The following is a 21,702-nucleotide window of genomic DNA, read 5'->3' on the forward strand; positions in this document are numbered from 1 at the left end:
CAGCATCCAAAAGACTGTGTCATAGTTCAAATCTTTTGTGGAGCTCATAGACCTTTGTACAGTATGATATCTGTGGTAGGATGAAGGCTAACTAACAGGCAGTCATTTTTTTTTTTTTTTGCCCTCAGCTACACTTAAATATGGCTAAAGTCCAGTGCCTGTTCCAGTATAATGTCCCATGCCTTCGTGTTCCAGTTGCTTAATCCTGTTTTAAGCTTAGTCAGGTTTAGGTAGCAGGGTTTTCATATTTTATGTATTTTCATCTACATGAAAGAGCAGCATGGCAGTGTCATGGTGGTGTGGTTGTTACACAGATCCAGGGTTTGGGGTTGTGGGTTCAAAACCTGCCTTTGCTCAGTTATGACCAATGATTCCCTGTAGGCTCTGGACACAACGTAACCCTGAACTGGATGAAGCTATTACAGAAAATGCATGAATGATAAACCAGGCAGTTGTCTGCTAATAACTCTGGCTAATATTCCAGAGACACATACGCACTCACATTCATGTTCATCCACTTATCACCCATCCACCTACCAATGTGTGTATACCCCATGGACACATGTTGTATTCTGTTCAAATCAGGATAGTAGCCTTTGTGCTGCTCAGTATCACAGAAAACCACAGGGTGCCCAGTCCTGCGGATCAGCCCTCTCCCTCCAGCACTGATAAAGGCCATTAGACTGGTCTGGTCTAGCGTCATGTCTCCTGGCAGCATGCCAAACATCCAAAACCTGCTGACAACATGAAGCTCTGGCTGTCATTAAGGTTAATGACTGAGCTCTGCTGCAGGTGTGTGTATATGTGTGTGTGTGTGTGTAGCATACCTGTGCGTATTTGTATGTGTGTTTAGTGGAGGGTCATTTGGTGAATGAGTTCACATTTTTTTTTCTTTTTTAGTCCAGGTGTGTTCTACCAGGACATGATGAATGATGCCTTTATGCGTTCTATGAATGCACAGGGTCTGTCCCAAGCAAAGAGATAAACTCTGGTATGTGTTTGTGCTTGAGTTTAAGTCCATACTTTGAATGCTTTCAGGCAAAATGGGGCAAAATCTTCAGATATTCTGGGTCACGATGGCATATTTTTGTCTTGAAGGACATACAGGTCAGATCTAATCAAATCAGAGCTGTTTTGGCAATCACCAGCTTTTCAGAGAGGTCAAGCCTAAGGCAGCCTTTCTTCAGCCTGAGGCCATGGTTAGGTAAACTGAAAGGCCTCTTCTGTGGTGGGGAGCCTTAAAGCGGGGCTCTCAGACGCCCTCTGATTAGTGCTTCTTAAATATTTAGGATAGGACTATGTCTAAGTGGAAAAGCCCTCTTGGCACTCTGCGGCAAAATAAACTTATGAGTCCAGGCTTGATTTGTGCTGATTAGCGTCTGGAGCAATGATAGAATGAACGTATGTCTTCTGCTCTTTCAGCTGTGCATTCCAGAGGCCTTGGAGATTAATGCAGGCTTAAGACTACTTAAACTTCATCAGAGTTCTGTTTGGGTTCTGAAATGTACTTTGGGATGTCTGACTAGGAGTATTATATTTAATTTTTTTGCTGAATCAATTTAGGGCCCAAACATTAGGGGTCCGGGAAATTTGTTGTTGTTTGTGTTTGACTGGGATTGTTTTTGTTATTTTGACTGGCTTTCTGGTTAATTTGCTTCAGCTCCACGGTGTCAAGGTGCTAGCAGTAAGGCCCAAGTCTCTCTCTCATGGATTTATGATGTGGCTTTGTATTTCCCTGTGTCTCTGAGTCTAATGAGCTAAGCATGGCCTCATTGTCTTGTTTTTCAGACAGTCTGAGTTTGGCTTAATTGAAAAAGGAGAGAGAGGGAGAGAGACTGCACAATAAAATTAGCCAGCTTTGTTGGGATTAATATAGTCTGCAGGCACTGGACAAATTTTGGAGTAAATAAAGGGGTAGTAAAGTAAGTCATCCACAAATTATGATATTTCTAAAGCAGCTGAGCAACCGAGTAGACACTTTTTCTTTAAATCAAAATTTGAATTACTATCAGAGCCTTACTGAGTCAGTTAAAATCACTCTTGCTTTCACGTGGAGAATGTATATTATCAGTGATTTTTATAAGAAAAGGAAAAGTTCTTTCATCTGTTAATGTAACACAAATGGCACCATTCATTCATTCATTATCTGTAACCGCTTATCCAATTCAGGGTTGTGGTGTGTCCAGAGCCTACCTGGAATCATTGGGCCCAAGGCGGGAATACACCCTGGAGGGGGCCAAATGGCACAATGAAACACACAATACACAAATATATATGCGATACCTTGCTGCTAATACAAAGTGCTAACATGCTCCCTTTTCGTAGCACTTTATTAAATGTGAGTAGGTGAGTAAGAGAGTGAGTTGGTTCTTAGCAGAAGTGTTCATGACACTCATGATTAGCTTTTTAAATATGACATTCTGAACCGTCTGCTATGAAAACTGGACTTGAGCCAAGAATGAGGAAATTAAGTAGGAAGGAAAGAGGAGTGCTTCAAGGGTAAATAGTTGGTCCACTGTGGTTTTCTAGGATCTGCAGCTCATGGTAGCGTCTATCAGGGAATGAGTGTTTCTCACTCCACAAGAGGGTGGTGGGGAGGGGGTGTAGGCTGGGGGGCTATACAACATGGTAATTGATGCTGTGGGACTGAAGTGCTGAAAGCTACTAGACCTCACGTCCACAAGCTGGAGTTGACTCTACTCAAACTCTTTCACAACTTTAAAGCCCACACCCTTTTTACCTGCGGTTCAGGCAGGATGTTAGAACTGGGTGTGTGTCCTCCAGAGGGGAGAGGAAGAGAGAAAGAAGTCTCTGTGGAAAAGAGGAGAGGAAAAGAGAGTGAGCCCACAGCTTTCCACAGTCCCTCTGTGCTTCTGTATTATCTCGCTTAATGAAGTGCCTGTGCGAATTAAAGCCAAACCGAAGCAAAACAACACCACACAAACCTCCCTAAGCAAGATCTTATTTCATTTATGTGCGCGTGTGTAACATATCGTGTTTTCTTAGAGCGCAGGCAGCTAACAGATGCTCTTTCAGCTTGTGGTAAAAACAAGAGTTAAAAGCTCTGCTCAATTGCAAAAGTGGCACCTCAGTATTCAGAGCTGACCACAATGCTTCCTTGTGGGGGATTTTCATACCAGCTGTTACTACATGAATTCTCCTGCACTGGACGTTGATGAATTATATATATATTTTGTAAATTCTCAAACACATGAGTATTCTTTTTTTGGAAATAACTTGGTACATCAAATTATCTACGCCATGCTTCTGGACACGTTTGGCGTACATCAAGGTTTCTTCAGTTAATGTCTACTGCTAACATCTCAGCTCAAACAGCCCTCAAACCCTCTTTAAATTGCAAGATAAAATTAAGCATTTCAGCAGAAATATCTCAGAACTGGGCTGGGCACCAGATCCCCAGGTTCAGAACTGAAGAACCCTGACATAAGTCAACAGGAACAGATGCTGTTGCACAGACCTCATCTTCTGGCATGTTTTATCCATCCACATCTAGATGCAGAAGGGCATAGTAATCATCTGATGACCCTTGTTTATTGATCACATCTGTTTATCTAAGCCACAGTTTACTCTGATGTTACATGGTGAGCTCATGCAAAAGTAATCTAATGGTGAGACCATACAGGAGGTCACAAGAGCTACCTGTTGCCAATCAGACATCTCTCACATGTTTCAGTCCACTGGAAATCACTGCTTAGGTTTTCCTAGTGGTCTGAGGTCTGTTGCAAAAGCGTGACTATTGATTTTATCCCCATGTAGTGACTAACATTTGCAATTCAATCTGGTGTAGTAGGGGATAAGAGTTTATTTCCCAGGGACAGGATGATCAGTAATGAGGTATAAACTGACAACTGGAAAAGGTGGGATCGAAGCATGGTAGGATCCAGAATATGGATCAAACCTCATTTTTGATTGACGTCAAAGAGAGGGACAGGTATTTTGTGCTTATGGATGACGTGGAAGGCTTTTTTTGAACTGTTAGATGTTTCTGAATGTGACCACAAATAAATCTGAGGGCCCTCCCTTGTAAAATGTTTTACTCCCTCAGTCTTGCTTAGATTGCCTTTTGGGTGTTTTGAGATTTCTGTACCATACTAGTATCTGGACTGTCGCACTACAGTTGCTGACAATTGCTGAAGAACTGGTCATCTTACATTTGTAGAAGTAATAAATCACATAGCCTTGATACCACTCTATTTTTGTGGGTTAAAGTTTGAACAGTGAACTCCTAAAGCCTTCCAATGATGGGAACATGCTGTACAAAGTAGAAGCGCAAGGAAAAAGCTAAGTCTGTCATATTCTTATATTGACATAAGGGCAGATTTAAGGTCCCGGTATTACTCAAGACTAAACACCAGGGAATGTATAATGCAGCAACCACAGCAAGAGAGGGTATCACCATAATGACAATTTTTCTGGACACTATCCTGAGGTAGACATTTATAGGAAAGGCTGTGAAAGAGACTGGAGCCGCTAGGAATGACCAGAAAGGAGGACGGTATGTGCTTTATATACACACATACTATCTGCAATAATGTGAAAATATTAGTCATTGGTTATGGATGACGTGTCTGGTTATCAGTATTTGTAATCTCCCTATTGGGAATGTCTGCTCATTAGTATTGCAAAGATAGCTCTCAAGCATTGGAGGCTTGTCTCTGAGGTCTACTTTGAACATTTCCATATGCCTAGCCAGCTGGACAATCAGCATGTTTGCCAATTAGGCCCCTCTTATGTTTTGGCACCTGCTGTTCTCTCCCTGGAGGTCTGAGGTCTGTTGCAAGACAGTGATGTGGCAGTGCCTTTTTAGCCTAATGTTAGAAACAAACAGAAACCCTCTGTGTCTGTTGCAATTAGCAGACAGTAAGCATGATGTTCTTACTGCTGACTCATCAGTAGGTCATGAGTTCGTCCTCTCAGAGATGTCTCAATGAGATTTGAAGACTGAGGACACGGAGATGAGATAAGGGAAGATAAATGGAGATAAGAAAACACTTGTTTGCTGCTGAAGGTAATTTGTAGGAGAGCAGGAGCATGAGTGGGTAATGATCAAAATAAAATACAGTAAAAATACAACAAAAATCAGTTATTTCAAGCGTGTAGCAACAGACTTTTCTTAAGCTCACCTTGAACTGCACTGTTGACTTGATTTAAGATGTAGCACTAAAACATGAGACCTTCTGACCAAAGAATACAGACAATTTTCAACATGCAAAGAATACAATGAGGCAGGTGTTGACCAATGAACTCGTAATGACCAAGTTTTTGTACCTAATCGTATGGTGTGTCCGTCCCACACACATCTACCACTCGTGATGATCTAGGTGGGCTGCAAGAGTATGTGTAGTATGTAATAAACCAGGTGTGGTCCCAGGTGTGACCACCCACGGCAGTCAAGAATTTAAACTGAGATGTGTTCATATAAGCAAGAAACTCTGAGACATACTTGCATAAACACGCATGTGACACAAGTTGGAACTAACTGGGGGGGGGGGTGGTAGGAGCCATTTCCTGTGCTCATTCGCTGAGGAGAGCTATTTGCTTGGCTGAGTCACTAGTGTATTTTTATTTATTTATTTATTTTATTTTATACACTTGAACAAAACTAGGCAGCTTTGCTACAGAGCTTTTCTCTGTGGGTGGGCTTTGAGCTGGACCGAGGGGGATTATGGGTAAAAGTGAAAAGGCCTTGGGGTCCTGGTTTGACCTGGGCTCTGGATCACTGGAGAAGATTGTATCACAGAGGTCAGGTGTAAAATTCATTGATGTTGGTATGTATGGTCTGGACGCATCCTTTATACAGAGCTACAGTACTCTGTTAGTGTTCCAGAATGTAACCCAAGGAGTCTTTTAATTCTTATCATTGATCATTCTGTGCTTATGAACAATTCCATCCATTATCTGTAACCGCTTATCAAATTTAGGGTCGCGGGGGGTCCAGAGCCTACCTGGAATCATTGGGCGCAAGGCGGGAATACACCCTGGAGGGGGCGCCAGTCCTTCACAGGGCAACACAGACACACACACATACACCTACGGACACTTTCGAGTCGCCAATCCACCTGCAACGTGTGTTTTTGGACTGTGGGAGGAAACCGGAGCACCCAGAGGAAACCCACGCGGACACGGGGAGAACACACCAACTCCTCACAGACAGTCACCCGGAGCGGGAATCGAACCCACAACCTCCAGGTCCCTGGAGCTGTGTGACTGCTACACTACCTGCTGCGCCACCGTGCCGCCGCTTATGAACAATTATTCGGTACAGAATGTTGTGAAAGTAGCTCAAAAACTGACCTCTACTTCAGTACATGACAAGGAAGGGGTTTGTACATTTTAATTTATTTATTTTCTTTTTTCTTTTATGCACTGTATTAAAATCCTCTGTGGGCTTTTATGCTTTTTAAATGCGGAGAACAAAATCCACAATGGCCAATAGTGTTTCTAATTCTTCTAAGTCTGAGTCATACTGTGGAGCTAAATGTCAAATTTGTAGCTTGTAGCTCAACATTATCAAATAACTAGAGGACCAACCCAAATCAGTCAAAAACTGCTTCGCCACAACAGAGCAGTCAATATATTGTGTTAAAATAAACAAAATTGGCATAACAGCAAAAAAAAAATGCCCAAAATGACTGAATTTTACTTTCATCAAACCAGTACCAGGCTCCTTGTTGAAATACACTTTGTTGGCCATTAAGGGGCGGCACGGTGGCGCAGCAGGTAGTGTCGCAGTCACACAGCTCCAGGGGCCTGGAGGTCGTGGGTTCAATTCCCGAGAGGAGTGTGGTGTGTTCTCCCCGTGTCCGTGTGGGTTTCCTCCGGGTGCTCCGGTTTCCTCCCACAGTCCAAAACCATACGTTGCAGGTGGATTGGCGACTCAAAAGTGTCCGTAGGTGTGAGTGAATGTGTGTGTCTGTGTTGCCCTGTGAAGGACTGGTGCCCCCTCCAGGGTGTATTCCCGCCTTGCGCCCAGTGATTCCAGGTAGGCTCTGGACCCACCGCGACCCTGAATTGGATAAGCGGTTACAGACAATGAATGAATGAACTGGCTCCATTAAGCGTGTCAAGTCGTGTAGAGCCGGACCTAAGTGGTGCACAAGCACCATTAGTTTCCAGTTTGGTTCTTCTGCTCTAGACCGTAGAGCCACTCTGTTCACCCCAGATCAAAACTAACAAATTTTTAGAACAAAACTAACAAATGTTGCGCAAGGTTAAAACTATGCTGTTTAGCCACAGGCTGCTGTGTTTCCTAAATGTTTATAGGCTTGGACGGCTGCCAGCTAATGCTCTAACTCCTAAGGGACTGGCATTGTAAAAAGCTGCTTTGGCAGATTGACACAGAGCACGTTCATGCTGTTCACATCTCTCACGTTTCCCTCCAGAATCAACACAAGCTCAATTTCCACGTCCATCCAACCAACAAGTGCTTTTCGATACTCTTGGGGTTTCACTTCTGCTTGATTGACCCAGTCGCCTCAAAGTTTTAAAGCCAAGAGTGAAAGAATCTGACATGTTTGTTATGGCACACGCTCATCTGAATAAGAGCGATGTATTGGTAATCTTGCCAACCCTCAAGGACAGGCCTTGACACTCTCATATTTGACTGAAGTCTTCTGGAATCACTAAAAACTCCACCTTTTAAGATGAGTGCTTTTAATAAAAAAAAAAAAAAAAAAAAATCATGTTTGAGTGTTTTGACAATGCTTTACACAGAATAACAACCAATCATTTGATGACATTGAATGATTTGCATGGGCTAATTATAATAAATTCTTACTCCTCATGTTATAGTAAGTAAAAAGCACCAGAATTGTCTGTAAAATAACAAACATGGCAGACTCAAAAAAACTAAAATCACAGAAGAACACTATTTTTAATGACATTATCTCACCTCCCCATGTCAAATGTATCCTGCTAGAGAACAAACCAAATTATCTGATTGAAATAAGCCATTTTCACTATTTAAAACATCCAAAATACATTTTTAAAAAGATTGTTAATGACAGAACATTCTTACATTGACTATTTTTAGTTGGATATATTTCATTGCTATGATTATCATTTGCTAATCATGGGTCATGGTGAAAGGACAGTTTGATGGCCTGCCACCTCGTTTCGTTTTCTTGTTCGGACAAGCCCCCTGTGGAAAGAGACTCGAATGGATCCTCATTGAGGTCAATGCTCAGAGATGTCTGTTTGCTCAGCCTCCGACGATTGAGGATTTTCCTGTCAAAGCTGCTTCTGACGGGGCTCCTGTTCTAACAAGTTAACGTCAGATCTGGATGATTGGCTGGAGTTTGGCACTGAGACCCATTGCAAATGCAGCACAAAAAAAACAGTCCAGGGATTCAGTGTCGCTTCCTTTTTTCATTCTGAGCTGTTGTTGCACTTTGTCCAAATGTTGGGAACATTTCTGATCACTATTCTGTTTTCTTTTCATAAAAACAAGAATTATAAACATTATATTCTCTAGTTTAAGTATTTTGGAACTTCTGTCCCAGATAAGGATATAATTTTCATTTCACTTCATTCTTATGAAGCGAAGTGTATTAAAAAGTAGTTCCAACATTTGAAACCTTGTTCATTTTTCATTTGGTTTGTGCCCTGTCTGTATGTTTCCATGGTGTAGAATACAATATCAAGCAAACAGAGTTTTATTTATTAGCTAATACCTTTTCTAACCGCTGTGTTCACAGATTATTAACATAAATCAATGTTCTGCTTTTGTTTCCCCTTCTCAGCCCAGGATATTGCACAAGAATCAGGATATGTCAGGAATGGAAAAGCTTGCTAATGCTACTGTAAATATTAGTCATGCTCACAAATCTTAGCCACACCAAACCTGCAATCTACCTTTGTTTAAGAAAAGGGAGGGAAAACTTCACACCAGGAGGATCTGAAAATTAATCTTGGTCTGTATTTTGTGAGATGTGAAGGAGGCATAGCAAGAAACTGCAGGTTAATCGACTAACTGGCTGTTTGTTTTTTGCTAGCTTGCTAGCTCGTGCACGTTCACGAGGTCATAATGTGGTTATTAGGCTACAAAGAAGTTCCTGGGTCATGATGCTGAAGTATTTTCATTTTAAATATTTTTCTCTCAACACATTATCTTGGAGTTCTCCAGTCCAATCCAGACTCTGTGTGGATTAATAATTATACAATAGACTCTTTTTTCATTCATCATTTTAAAACTGTGTGCCACCAGTTTGTTTACTTATTTATTTATTATATATTTTTTTAGGCTTATGTATGTTTGAAATGTCTCATTTGCTGTCAAACCAAAGCAAAACCGCCAGTTCCAGCACTTGCTGAATGTGATTTTCTATATTTGTCACCTTCACAAGATCAACATGGGTCTCAGTTTCATTTTCTTCATGCTTCATTTTTTTTTTCTCTGTAGATGAGGGTGATTTGTGGATGAATCACTCACCTGTCGGATAGGGTTCAGGGTGAAATGTTGTTTCAGTCCAGTAAAGAGGGTTTCTGTCTGAGTTGTTGCTGCCTCATTTCAGAGCAATGAGGTTTTTTTTTCTCCTTTTCCCCAAGACGGACTACTACCATTTTTATATATGTAACACACTCCTATACTTTTATTGATAAATATTTTGCTATATTTGAAACCACATAAAGAAGTCTAAATGAAAATAATAATGTGACTGGGTTGTGGTTTGCAGAGTGCTAAGCACTGGTGAGCTAAAAGCTTCCATTATTTGTTAGCTACTTTAGACGAATGGAAAGCTTCCTTTGTGAAATAGCCCTACGTCCATTGAAATGGCTTTTCGTGTGGGTACTCTGCTCCTGTGAGTCATTTTCTCCTTCAGCTGCTGGGCCGTTCAAATGGATTTGGTTCTCTTTGGCCAAAGGCCTTGACTCTCTTGGTGATGATATGCTTTCTCTCCAGATTTTGCTGACTGTTGATTAAAAGGGACCTCTGGGCTGAGTTATGCTGACCTCACTGTGTTTAAAACTCATCTCCTTGATTCATGGATTCTGCGCAGATCTCTGGGTTTTATTTTCTTCCTTTTCTTTTTTTAACTTCCCAAATCCTTGAGCAGATTGCAGTGGTCTGTCTCCAGGTCTTTTTTTTTTTTTTTTTTTTTTTTTTTTTTTTTTTTTTTTTTTTTTGCTGTTTCTTGGTCAGTCTGGCAGGCTTTTCCGGGCCTGGGTTGTAGTCTCTGCTGAGCTGAATTAAGTGCGGGCACGTATCTGTGGTATTAATGCATGGGTTTAGTCGGCAGTGGTATTTACGAGAATAGTGCCGCTTAATTTGTCCGCTGTTTGGTCAGCTGGAGTGACGTCTTCTCCAGAAGACTTCAAACCATAAAGCCTGGCTCCAGAAAATGCCATAATCATAGTCACGTACTCTCAGCATGCTCATATTAAAGCACTCAACATACTTAACATAATCAGCATGGTCACATATACTCGTACCAACTTTCATTTACCAAACATACTTACACTGTCGTAAATATACTTCAATACTCTTACATAATCACAGAAAACTGACATAAACCACTTATCTAGTTCAGGGTCGCGGTGGGTCTGGAGCCTTCCCGGAATCACTGAGCACAAGGTGGGAACACAGCCAGGAGGGGGCGCCAGTCCTTCACAGGGCAACACACACTCACACCTATGGACACTTTTGAGTCAGCAAACCACCTACCAACACATGTTTTTCGGACCATAGGAGGAACCCAGAGCATCTGGAGGAAACCCATGCAGACACAGGGAGAACACAGAACCCCAGGACCCTGGAGCTGTGTCAGTGACGCTACCTGGAGCGCGCCACCATGCCGCCCGTTGCATTTCACGTCAAATCCTTACAGCAATCGAGGTTTAAACCTTCTATGAGCAAACCAAGTGTGACAGTAGCTAAGTGAGAAACCTTGAGAGTAGCCAAGACTCTTAGGTTGGATTCTGTTCTCCTCTGATCGACAAATAACAAACAGCAGTAAAGATAAACTGAGGGATAGTGGGTTGAAGGTAAAAAAAATAAATGAGAATTTGTGTGTATAGACGGTGCAGGGCTGAGAGAAGCTGTGTAATATGGTCACATTTTCAAGCTCTGGTAAGCACACAAGCAACTGCATATTGAATATAAACAAGCTTGTGTAATGCTTTGCAGAAGCTCCCTGTCAGAAGTGCACTGCAGTAATCTAGCCTTAAAGTTATAAATGCATACACTGGCTTCTCTGCATCTTTTAAGGATGTGTCGAAATTTGGCAATATTTCATAAGAAGGCTGTTTTGTCTACGTTGGACATGTGGCGGTCAAATGTGGAAGCCTAGTCGATAGTTACCCTTAAGTTTTTCTAGAAGTGACAGGGTCTTACTGGGTCATTGTCAGGATTAACACCAGCATTAGCAAGTGTACATTTGAGTATCTGTACCTAGTAACAAGAGAAATGTTCTCAACAGGAGAGAATTTTGCATCATCCAGTCTTTAATTTCTGTTAAACGACCTGTTCTTTTATGTAGTCAAGCAACATTTTATTAGGATTTGCTGATGTGGAAATGAATACCATGCTTACGGATTACTTGGAGGGTGAATGTCTGTGCACATCTCTGCTATTGAACTGGAGGCACATATTCCTGAAGCTTCTGGGAAAGGCATCAGTCCCAAAATGAATGACTTTCCCACACAGCTCCCACTGTCTGAGTCCATCTTAATTCCGGTTCAGAGCTGGAATACTCTCACGTTAGCTGTTTATCCTGGTAGGAGTGGAATCAAAACATTTTCTACTCCTCCGCTGAGGGCCTGGGACGTTCTCTGTTCTTCTGAGAGGAGCTCAGAAAGGCCAGGAAAACTTCTTCCTTTAGCTTCAAGTCAAAGCGATTCTCTCAGCAGGGGAGCACTTTTAACCACAGCATTAAGGGAATATGCTAATGAGGAAAAACAGCACAAATGTTTGTATTATTCTGATGTTTTCTCAGATTCAGCTCTGTAATGAGAGGAATAAAACTAGAGTAGATTAATTTTCCTTTTTAAATCAGTGAATTAAATGCTGTGAGGACAAATTATCATTCTATGTAGGCCACAGTACCATAAAGTGTGTGTGAGATTACTTCTAATTCTACACACTAATATTTTATCTGACTACGAATCACGTTGAGTACAAACCTTATTGTATGATTTACATTGTGCAATAGATTTTGGAGGAAGAAGATATTTGAGATTCAGCCCTAGTGTTTTTGACAGCTGCAGGGCGATGAAAATCCACTGTGCTGTCCTTGTGCTTTAGAAGCGTACAAACACCAAGTAATCTAGAAAAGCGGGTGAAGGTGCATTAACATTATCAACTACAAAATAACGTACACGAGTGTATAAGTAAAATGTTTGAAAACTCTGGAGGAAAAAAAAGAAATGAATTACATAATTTTAAACATTTTAAGTCTGAAGCAGTTTGTGCTTATATGGATTCATAATTTAATATAACGCACTACTTTGTTAAAAGAAAATCCATGCTGCTGTAACATTTCTGCTTTCATGGTGTTTCCCAAAACAGTGAGGGAGATGCAACATAAAGCTTTCTAATAAAGTAAACGTTGTATAATTCTACAGCCAGCTTGTGCCTATTAATTTAAGTTTTAACTTGGGTTAAGAGGTCCGGTTTGGTTGTGTTTAAAAAAAGAAATGGACTATATGACCACAAGTGGACAGACAACAAAATCCAGCATTCCTGACTTGGCAAAAACCAAAAAAGAAGTGACCACAAACCACTGCTAACAGTTCACCCGATGGCAAACGTTTTTGGACACCTGCTCATTCAACGTTTCTTCTGAAATGAAGAGAGTTAATCAGGATTCTGTCGCTGTTTTGCTGTCTGCTCTTCTGGGAAGGCTTACTGACACAACTGCATACAGCCACATGAAAATTGGAAGATTAGTTCTAATTGTGACTTATCTTTAAAGGTACTGGATGGAGCTCCAGTGGTCTGCTCCAGAGATAACGGCTCAGTTGCTCTACAGCTCAATGCTGAGGGGTTCTGCACCTCTCTAGGCTACACCTGGCTATGACAACCATAGTCTCTTCTGTGGAGATACAAATTGGTGGTTTGGTCTTTCATTTAAACCAAACATTGCACTTGATTGCAGGCTATTTTGATTGATACTGACAATAGCACAGAGCTTTGTATCTACAATGCAGTTACACATATGCCCATGTACATGCAACAACAAAACCATGTTTCCTCGCTCAAAAGTGCCACTTTGCAGCTTTTAGGCTAAAGGCAGGGCTGCTATTTGTAGAGCAGTTTCTTTCTGTCCCTCTCCTCTGTCATCTGCTGCTGTAGACGGTACCCTGTGGCCTGTATTTAAGAAGCTCTAAAAGTCACCCGTGTCTTGCCAGGCCAGAATTACAAGCTTCCTGATGATTAAAAGTGGACGTTCGGTTTTGTCATAGAGAGACATTGGAAGGGTGTGTTTGCTTTCTGATTTGAGACTTTTCTGGTCAGGGAGTGCGTCCAGATGAATTGATGGTTCTCTGAATCAAGGACACTTCTGAGTCAGGACTAAAACAAATAAAAACATAGAAGGCTTTTCATTGCCCAACAACAACAATTAGCTTCCAGAGCAGCTACCAACTGCACGACAACTCCCGTACTGTTGTCTGTTTGCCTTGAGATGTGACAATCAATATTGCATGAGAAGGAGAGCTATAATGTGAGCTATTGGCACTGGTGTACTGGGGTCATAGATCAGTGCACCAGTGCTAGCCTCATGTTATAAACCAAAAGTTCCATTACTGTGACTTATTGCTAGATTTTAAGATGAAGATAACAGGTAAAAACAGTTTTTCCATTCCACAAGATAAACTGAATCCATTCTCTTAGACATGACCTGTAGTTGCTAGGTTTGCTGCATGTTGCAGAGTAATACTTAAAGACCTTCTGTCAGATGCTGTGCCCTATTCACTGTATGGTGCACTATATTTTGGGTTTCCGCCATTTTGTAGTAGCGTCCAAAACATGGTGAATTATTTTCAGTGCACAACCCTTGTACACTAATAGACAGTGGATACACATAATCCAATGTGGTGTTTGGTTAAAAACCCTCATGATTTTGTTCAGTACCCTCCTGAATTCAGTTCCCTATAATGCATTGTATTATAAGTAATATAGGGAATATGGAGCCAATTCGGACACAGCAAGAGTGCCATTGTTGTGTAACATTATAGATTTACCAATGTCCCTTAGCCCCACCACTTTGTGGTGTTGGAACTTACTCCAATATATTTGGTTGATTTTAATGTATTTTTATTGATATTTATTTTGTTAGCAATGCAATAAGAGAATCATTTTGGAAACTTTTGATACACACAATGCCAAGTCCTGAGTGGAGTGAGTCCAAAACTGGACTCAATGTTTTATTTGTTTTGTAGCTAAGGCCACTCACAAGTCAAATTCCATAAAGTATGAGTTGGTAAATTTGATCATAATTAAAGTAGCTAGTTGTTTCCAATAATGTGACCAATATGACAATGGTCTACTGGATATACTGAGGACTTTTGACCTCTGGGGGAGCATGGAGAAAGTGACTTTGTCCTATCAAATCTAATTACTTACACACTGAATAGCTCCTTGTATCATACGTGTAACAGAGACATCAATGGAACTCGGCCCAAAGACCCACTTAACATCGGGACAATGGGGTCGGACTCTCTGCTGTCCCAGACAGTCTGGACATGGACACGGCCCGCTGCTCTGTCTGATAAAATGCATGGATGGCAACAGTAGAGTAATAACTCCCAGCATTCCCGGCGTGGGAACCGGTGGGCTTCTTGGCAGTGAGTCCATGATTTTGAATGCCATTCACCAGTCTGACATGAGAGAAGTTTAAAAATAACTCTGTCTAGCTCTTTAATTAGAGATTAGGGTTCAATAAACCTTCACCTTTGTTGTCAATAATAACACTGAGACCAGTGTGAGACTGTACTGAGATCTCCACTAACAGTCAAGAGGCGAAACAGATGAGATTCCTAGGCTTATTTACTTAGGAGGAACATCTGAACAACAGGAGACGCAAGCTAAAGTCTCCACTGTCTCTTCATTTGACCTCAGTGTAATCCAAGAGAAACTGCAGAGAGATACAGGACACGCAGCAGAGATATGAAGGAGACACTACAGATGTTAAGGTGGAATTGCATAGAGTAGTAGAGACACTACAGAGGTATTATAGAGTTCTTTGGGTTTTCTTTACTGTGGGTGAATGTGGTTTGTGCCACTTTCCTTCTGAGCTTGCAGAGCTGGGCAGGGTGAACACATGAATGTTTCCACATGCGCCACTCACCACATCAGAAACAGGTCGTTCTGTACCAGCACATGCTGTGGCCTGCAGGTTTACACTCCTCCTATACATCCCAGTCTATAGTCTAATGTGTAGTGTGGCCTTCGAGGGCAAGACCACCGCGCTCCACCTCTCTGAACACACAGCTTCAGAGAAAACGGAGTCATTAGCCGATCGTTACGGTCAGACATGAAAGCTTTGATTTTCCTGACTGATAAAAGAGCAGTACACTGCCTTCAAAGCCAAGTGTTTCCGAGTTCAAAAGAAACAGGAAAAGCTCAAGGAATGAATAAATAAATAAAATAAATAAATGCTTTCAAGTGAGTCCCCCCTCTGCCCCCCGCCCCCCTCCTCAGGAGGACCCCTTTTTCCAAAAGCCCAAATGAGGAATTCTGTAATTCCCTGCAGTCATTGAAGGGCTGAGCAGCTGGTGGAGAGAGGGAAAGTGAAGTGGTGGAGCAGATGAAGGGATAATAGATGCAGGAGATGGAGACATTCTTCAGGTTCACTCATACCTTTAATTCCCTGACTGTAATGAAGAATGTGAAGCACCTTATCAGGTGAACTTCAGGACCCCTGGATTTCTCTAGGCACTGGATGTGGCTGCTCATGGCTCTGTCTGTGAAAGTGTTCATTGCTATAGATGGGTTACTTGTGAATGACACAGTGTAAATGTACCTTTTGAAAGGACAGCAGTGGTGTTAAAGTCCAGTTGTGTTCCCTGAAGGTACTGTACCTTCTCCAGAAGGAGAAGGGGATATTTCTAAGCATTCATTAGAACTGTCTAAAATAAAAGAACCTAATATAAGTCCTAGAGGTGAAATGGGGTGTATGAAATCATTCATTCATTGTGTGTAACCGCTTATCCGGTTCAAGGTCATGGTGGGTCCGGAGCCTTCCCGGAACCAATGGGCACAAAGCAGGAACACACCTTGGATGGGGCGCCTGTCCCTCACAGGTAGACATTCACAGGCGCAGTCACACCTATGGTGACACAACCTACTAACGTGTTTTTGGACCATGTGAGGAAACTGGAGCACCCGGAGGAAACCAACACGAACACGGGGAGAACACACCACCTCCAGGTCCCTGGAGCTATCTACTGCACCACCCCATATTAATTCAACACAACTTTATTATCTACAATAAATGCACCCAGAAAAGCAATTTAATTCCTCTTCAAAACAATTACATACCTTTTTCAAATAATTGTCTACTACTTTTATTATTTTAAATGCTTAGGAGAGCAGAACTTTTCCAAAATATCAGTGTCACTGTAGCTGGCAACGTGGTCCATCAAAACATGAGGCAAGCAAAGTAATCCAACACAAACTCCAAAATATGCAACGGAAACAAGGAGTCAGAACCAGGAGGTCGGAGGAAAACAGACAAGACAAAAACAAGAAAATGTGGCTCTGAAACAGTTGAATGTCTGGAGGCTGGACAGACTCAGAAATGCACGTGAGAAATGAGAGCTCGAGAGACTCAACACAGACAAAGGGGTAAAAATACATAGACTAATGACTGATAATTACACACAGGTGGGAATAGTGATTAGAGGGAGGGCCCAGGGCAGAGAGACCGCTGCGGAGGACCAATATGTACTTGCTTCATTAGCACAAAACTCAAATTTGAGTTTAGATGTGAAGCTATAAGATCTATGTGACTTGCTTATTGTTTACTTTGTATGAATTTCCGAGAGAATCTTCTAATGGTGATCACTGGCGCATATCAACCCAACAACTCTGAAACAAGACCATACAGTAAATATGGTGAAAACGGAGAAGAAAAAGATCCAAGTGCTGCTCCTTGCTCCTATATGTTTTGGTCTCGGGTTTGGGTGAACTGAGGCTCGTTATCATTTAAAGGAACAGGCACTGAAACACGTCATTGTGAACAGGGCTGTTTTGATGGGGGTTCATTCAATCTCTGTAATCCTTATCCAGTTCAGGGTTGTGGTGGGTCTGGAGCCTACTCGGAACCACTAGGCACAAAGCAGGAACACACCCTGGAGGAGTCGCCAGTCCTTAGCAGGGCCACAAACACACAGTGACTCTCACACACGCACCTACGGACACTTTGGAGTCGACAATCCACCTACCAATGTATGTTTTTGGAGCGTGGGAGGAAACCGGAGCACCCGGAGGAAACCCACGCAGACAGAGAACACACCAACTCCTCACAGACAGTCACCCGAAGGAAACCCATGCGGACACAGGGAGAACACACCACACTCCTCACAGACAGTCACCCGAAGGAAACCCACGCAGACACAGAGAGAACACACCACACTCCTCACAGACAGTCACCCGAAGGAAACCCATGCGGACACAGGGAGAACACACCACACTCCTCACAGACAGTCACCCGGAGGAAACCCACACAGACACAGGGAGAACACACCACACTCCTCACAGACAGTCACCCGAAGGAAACCCACGCAGACACAGGGAGAACACACCACACTCCTCACAGACAGTCACCCGGAGGAAACCCACGCAGACACAGGGAGAACACACCACACTCCTCAGTGTCATCTAGAGTGGGACTTGAACCCACAAGAATCCGAGAACAAAAACTGCCTAAACTGTGTCAAGTTAAAGGTCAGGAAAAGTTGGATGCACTGGTTCTATGGGAAAAGTGGAGGTGAAGAAGTGAGCAGTGAGGGAAGGTGCAAGGCAGTGGAATTCTAAAATGTGGCTTAAGTAAAGGCCTGGGCAATACAAGACCGCCCCACCCGTGCTTTTCAGGTCAGGGTCAGTGTAAATGGCAAGGGGTCAGGCACTTGCCTCTGTGTGTGTTGCCATGACTCTGCGAGATTCAGGCTGGTTAAGCACCAGTGTGAAATGGTTATATCCTCAGAGCAGCCCTCCTCAGGTTACAAACTTTCCCATCTCCGATGAACTGAAGCCTGTCCTGATATTTCTGACTTTGTTATTGACTCTTCATGTTGGTGTCTGTGGGGAGAAAGAGGAGTGTGTTTCTTTGTTTACTTGGCTTGATGAGACCTAAACTGAATGGAGGCATTATGTATGTCGTGGGGAATCAAATGCAATCAAAGCCTCTTTCATTGAACCTATGCCAAAATAAGAGCACGTCTGCTGGTTTAAATTCCTTACCTATGTTTCTGTTGGATCAAAACCTTGCATAGCTATTCATCTGTAGTTTACATTATGTCAAAAATGTATGAGATAAGTGTATATATAGGGTATAACTCGCTTGAGGTGGCTTGAAAATGAAATAATTTTGACATTGAAACTTATTGCTTTTTCCTTCTTCTGAAAACATTAACTCATAGCAATAGTCTGTCTTTGTGTGCTTAATGTTCTGTAAATATTACAATATTAATATCCCTATGACACACATACACCCAGAATATACGCTCTCAAACTCCATTCTCATAGCTCCACTGACCATCCACGCTTTTGTACATTTAAAATTAGACTGCAGTCCCTCTGTTGTTCTGCATACTTTTCACATTTCACCCTGTACTTCAATGGTCAGGACGCCCGTAAGACCACCACAGAGCTGGTATTATAAGGTGGTGGACTATATGGTGCTGGTGTTACTGTATTGTGCTGGTGCGAGTGGATCAGACACAGCAGTAGCTGCTGGAGTTTTTAAACCCCTCAGTGTCACTGCTGGACTGAGAAATGTCCGCCAACCAACAGCATCCTGTGAGCAGTGACCTCTAATGAAGCAATAGAGGACGACCAACACAAACTGTGAAACACCAGATGAGCTACTGTCTCTGATTTTACGTCCACAATATAGGGGTGTATAAGTATGCAGAGCAACAGATGAACTATTATTTGTAATTGTAGAATTTCAAAGTGCTCCTGTAGGGTCAGTGGAGGTCATCATAAAACTCTGTGTGTATTTAGGGAAAAATTAATTGTGATCTATATCTGGTTCTTATTTTAAAGGGGATGGCCTTCTCCCTGGAGGAACGTCTGCAGCTGGGGATCCATGGCCTTCTCCCCCCTGCTTTTCTCAGTCAAGACGTCCAGTTACTGAGAGTCCTCCGCAACTATGAGCTTAAAAAGGATGACCTGGACAGGTGAGAAGATGAGCCATCTGTGCGGACACCCAAACATTACGTTAATCTGTTGGAAATCTTGGTAAAAATAGATAATGAACACATCGGTACCCTGTCATTGTTGCAAAGCCCTCAGTTGTATGTGTGTGAATGAGAAACAGTTGTACTGTGGCTGCAGGTCAGTTTTTCCAGCAGGTTAAGATCCTATTCCTGTAGCACTTTCTCTTTTCCCAGGCTCTGTCCCATTCCTCCAGCATTCCAACTCATGATGCTTTACCCTCAAATGTGTGTCTGTCCTAACAGTTATGACATTGCTGTCATTTTACAGCCTCCCTCTTGTTTGTATTAGGGTCTGTGTTTTTATTTCTCAGCGCTAAATGGCGACTGTGGCTGGACGAGGTCACTTGTCCAAACCCAATCCCCTTGGCCACACAGAGCTCATTCTTAAAATAGCAGTGAATTCTTGGACCGTTAAAGCTCTTTTGATATTGCTGGCCCCACAGGGGACTTTTATTTTGTTTAGTAAGTCAATTTGTTTATTAAGCAGTGACTATCATTTCTCAAGCAATTCTCATTTGTTCCAGTGTAGGTACTTATTTGATTATGGTGTGTGTCTTTTGTTATTTTTTGTTCTAATTATGCCACAGGATGTCGTTTTAAAAGGTATGCCCAAAGGACTCTTACTGTGTAAGGTGGTGTGCTTTTCTAGGCTGGGAATCGAAGCTTTGGTCTTAGATAGGAATGGTGAACTGTCACTTTAAGTGCATTTCTCCAGCAGAAATTCCTGACAACAAAGGCCACAAAGTGTGGTTCAGTGCTGGAGGAGAGGCTATTATGAGCCATGGCCTGGGGGCGAGAGGCCGAGATTAAGCCGTCAACCTGACTAAATGCCATCTACATCCCGTTGGTCGAGCATTCCAACACAGTCACGGCTGATAAAGTGAGGATGAATGAACTTTTACTGCCATTCTGTGCTTTATTCACTCAGCAGTGTGAGTTTACTTTAGTTAAAACTGATATATGGCTGACATACCGATCTGAACCATAGAGCAATGGAAGACAGTGGCCTAACACTTTCTTTTACATCACGTGGATGACTGGGTGCTTGTGCGTCATACCTGGGAAATAGATGGCACCAGGGTGCAGTCTGTGGGGGGAAGACAAGCTGGTGGATGCTGTGTGATGCTCTTTGCAATTTTCTACAAGGAAACCTTGGGCATTCCTGTGGTCTGTTCCACCTATCTAAACATTTTGCCGACCAAGTACAGCCCTTCATTGCAACAGTATTCTCTAATTGCAGTGGTCTCTTTCAGCAAGATTAAGAGTCCTTCAAATGCCGCCAGAATTCTTTCAAGGAACATGGCAAAAGGTTCAAGGTGTTGTCCTGGCCTTCAAATTCCACAGATCTCAATCCAGTCAAGCGTCTGTGGGATGTGATGGAAAAACAAGTCTGATCTATAGAGGTCCCACCTCGCTACTTACAGGATCTGCTATTAAAATCACAGAGCCAAATACCAGAGGACAATTTCAGAGGTCTGGTAGAGTCCATGCCAAGGCAGAGTTGTGTTCATATGTGTGAGTGGTGTATGATGATTATATTTCTATACCAAGATGGAGTAGATATTTTATTTCTATATAATATTAAAAAAAAGTCATATCAATCATATTACATAATACAGAAGATATATTACATAACGTTATGTATATTCAAGTTTCCTTCTGTGCCATTGGCATAGTTGTATAAAATTAAGCACCTAGTCATCCTGTCTGCCTTTATAAACATCTTTGAAAGAATGGGTCTTTCTAAAGATCTGACAGATTTGGAGTGGTGCTAAAATAGGGTGCCACCATTGCAACATGTGAGTTTGTGAAATTTCTTCCCTCCTCAATATTCCACAAACCACTGTGAGTGATATTACTGAAAAGAGGAAGCATTTAGGAACTACAGCAACTCGGCCACAAAGTGGCAAATCATGTAAAGTTAAAGAGTGGTGTCGCAGAGTGAAGTTCACAATAAGGGAAAAGACTCCAATGATCGGCATAGTAAAAATGCTTCATGGAATAGGTTTCCATGGTCAAGTAGCTGCATACAAACCACATTTTGCACATAGTCTTTGTGTTTGGTGTGGGAGAACTTGACTAGTCCTGACCTCCAACCCCATCTAACACTTTTGGGATGAATTAAAACAGATTGCCAGCCAGGCCCTTCCGTCCCACTTCAGCCTGACCTCACAAATGCTCTTCTGGATGAATGGCCAAAGATTCCCACAAACATACTTCAAAATCTTGTAGAAAGCCTTCCCAGAGAAGTGGAAGCTATTTTAGCTGCAGAGGGTGGGCCAGCTCCATATTTAACGC

The 21,702-nt window shown here is 42.2% G+C and overlaps 1 protein-coding gene across 1 annotated transcript in view; it reads left to right on the forward strand.

Annotated features, from left to right (window-relative positions):
• The window catches only part of me1 (malic enzyme 1, NADP(+)-dependent, cytosolic), a 66,312-nt gene that overhangs the window by 3,316 nt on the left and 41,294 nt on the right, over window positions 1-21,702 (forward strand). Inside the window, exon 3 of the mRNA XM_066652282.1 lies at window positions 19,232-19,365. Coding sequence (XP_066508379.1) covers window positions 19,232-19,365 — 134 coding nt within the window. The remainder of the gene's footprint in view (window positions 1-19,231; window positions 19,366-21,702) is intronic.

This window comes from Hoplias malabaricus, chromosome X1 (assembly GCF_029633855.1).
Source record: "Hoplias malabaricus isolate fHopMal1 chromosome X1, fHopMal1.hap1, whole genome shotgun sequence".
Lineage (NCBI taxonomy): Eukaryota > Metazoa > Chordata > Actinopteri > Characiformes > Erythrinidae > Hoplias > Hoplias malabaricus.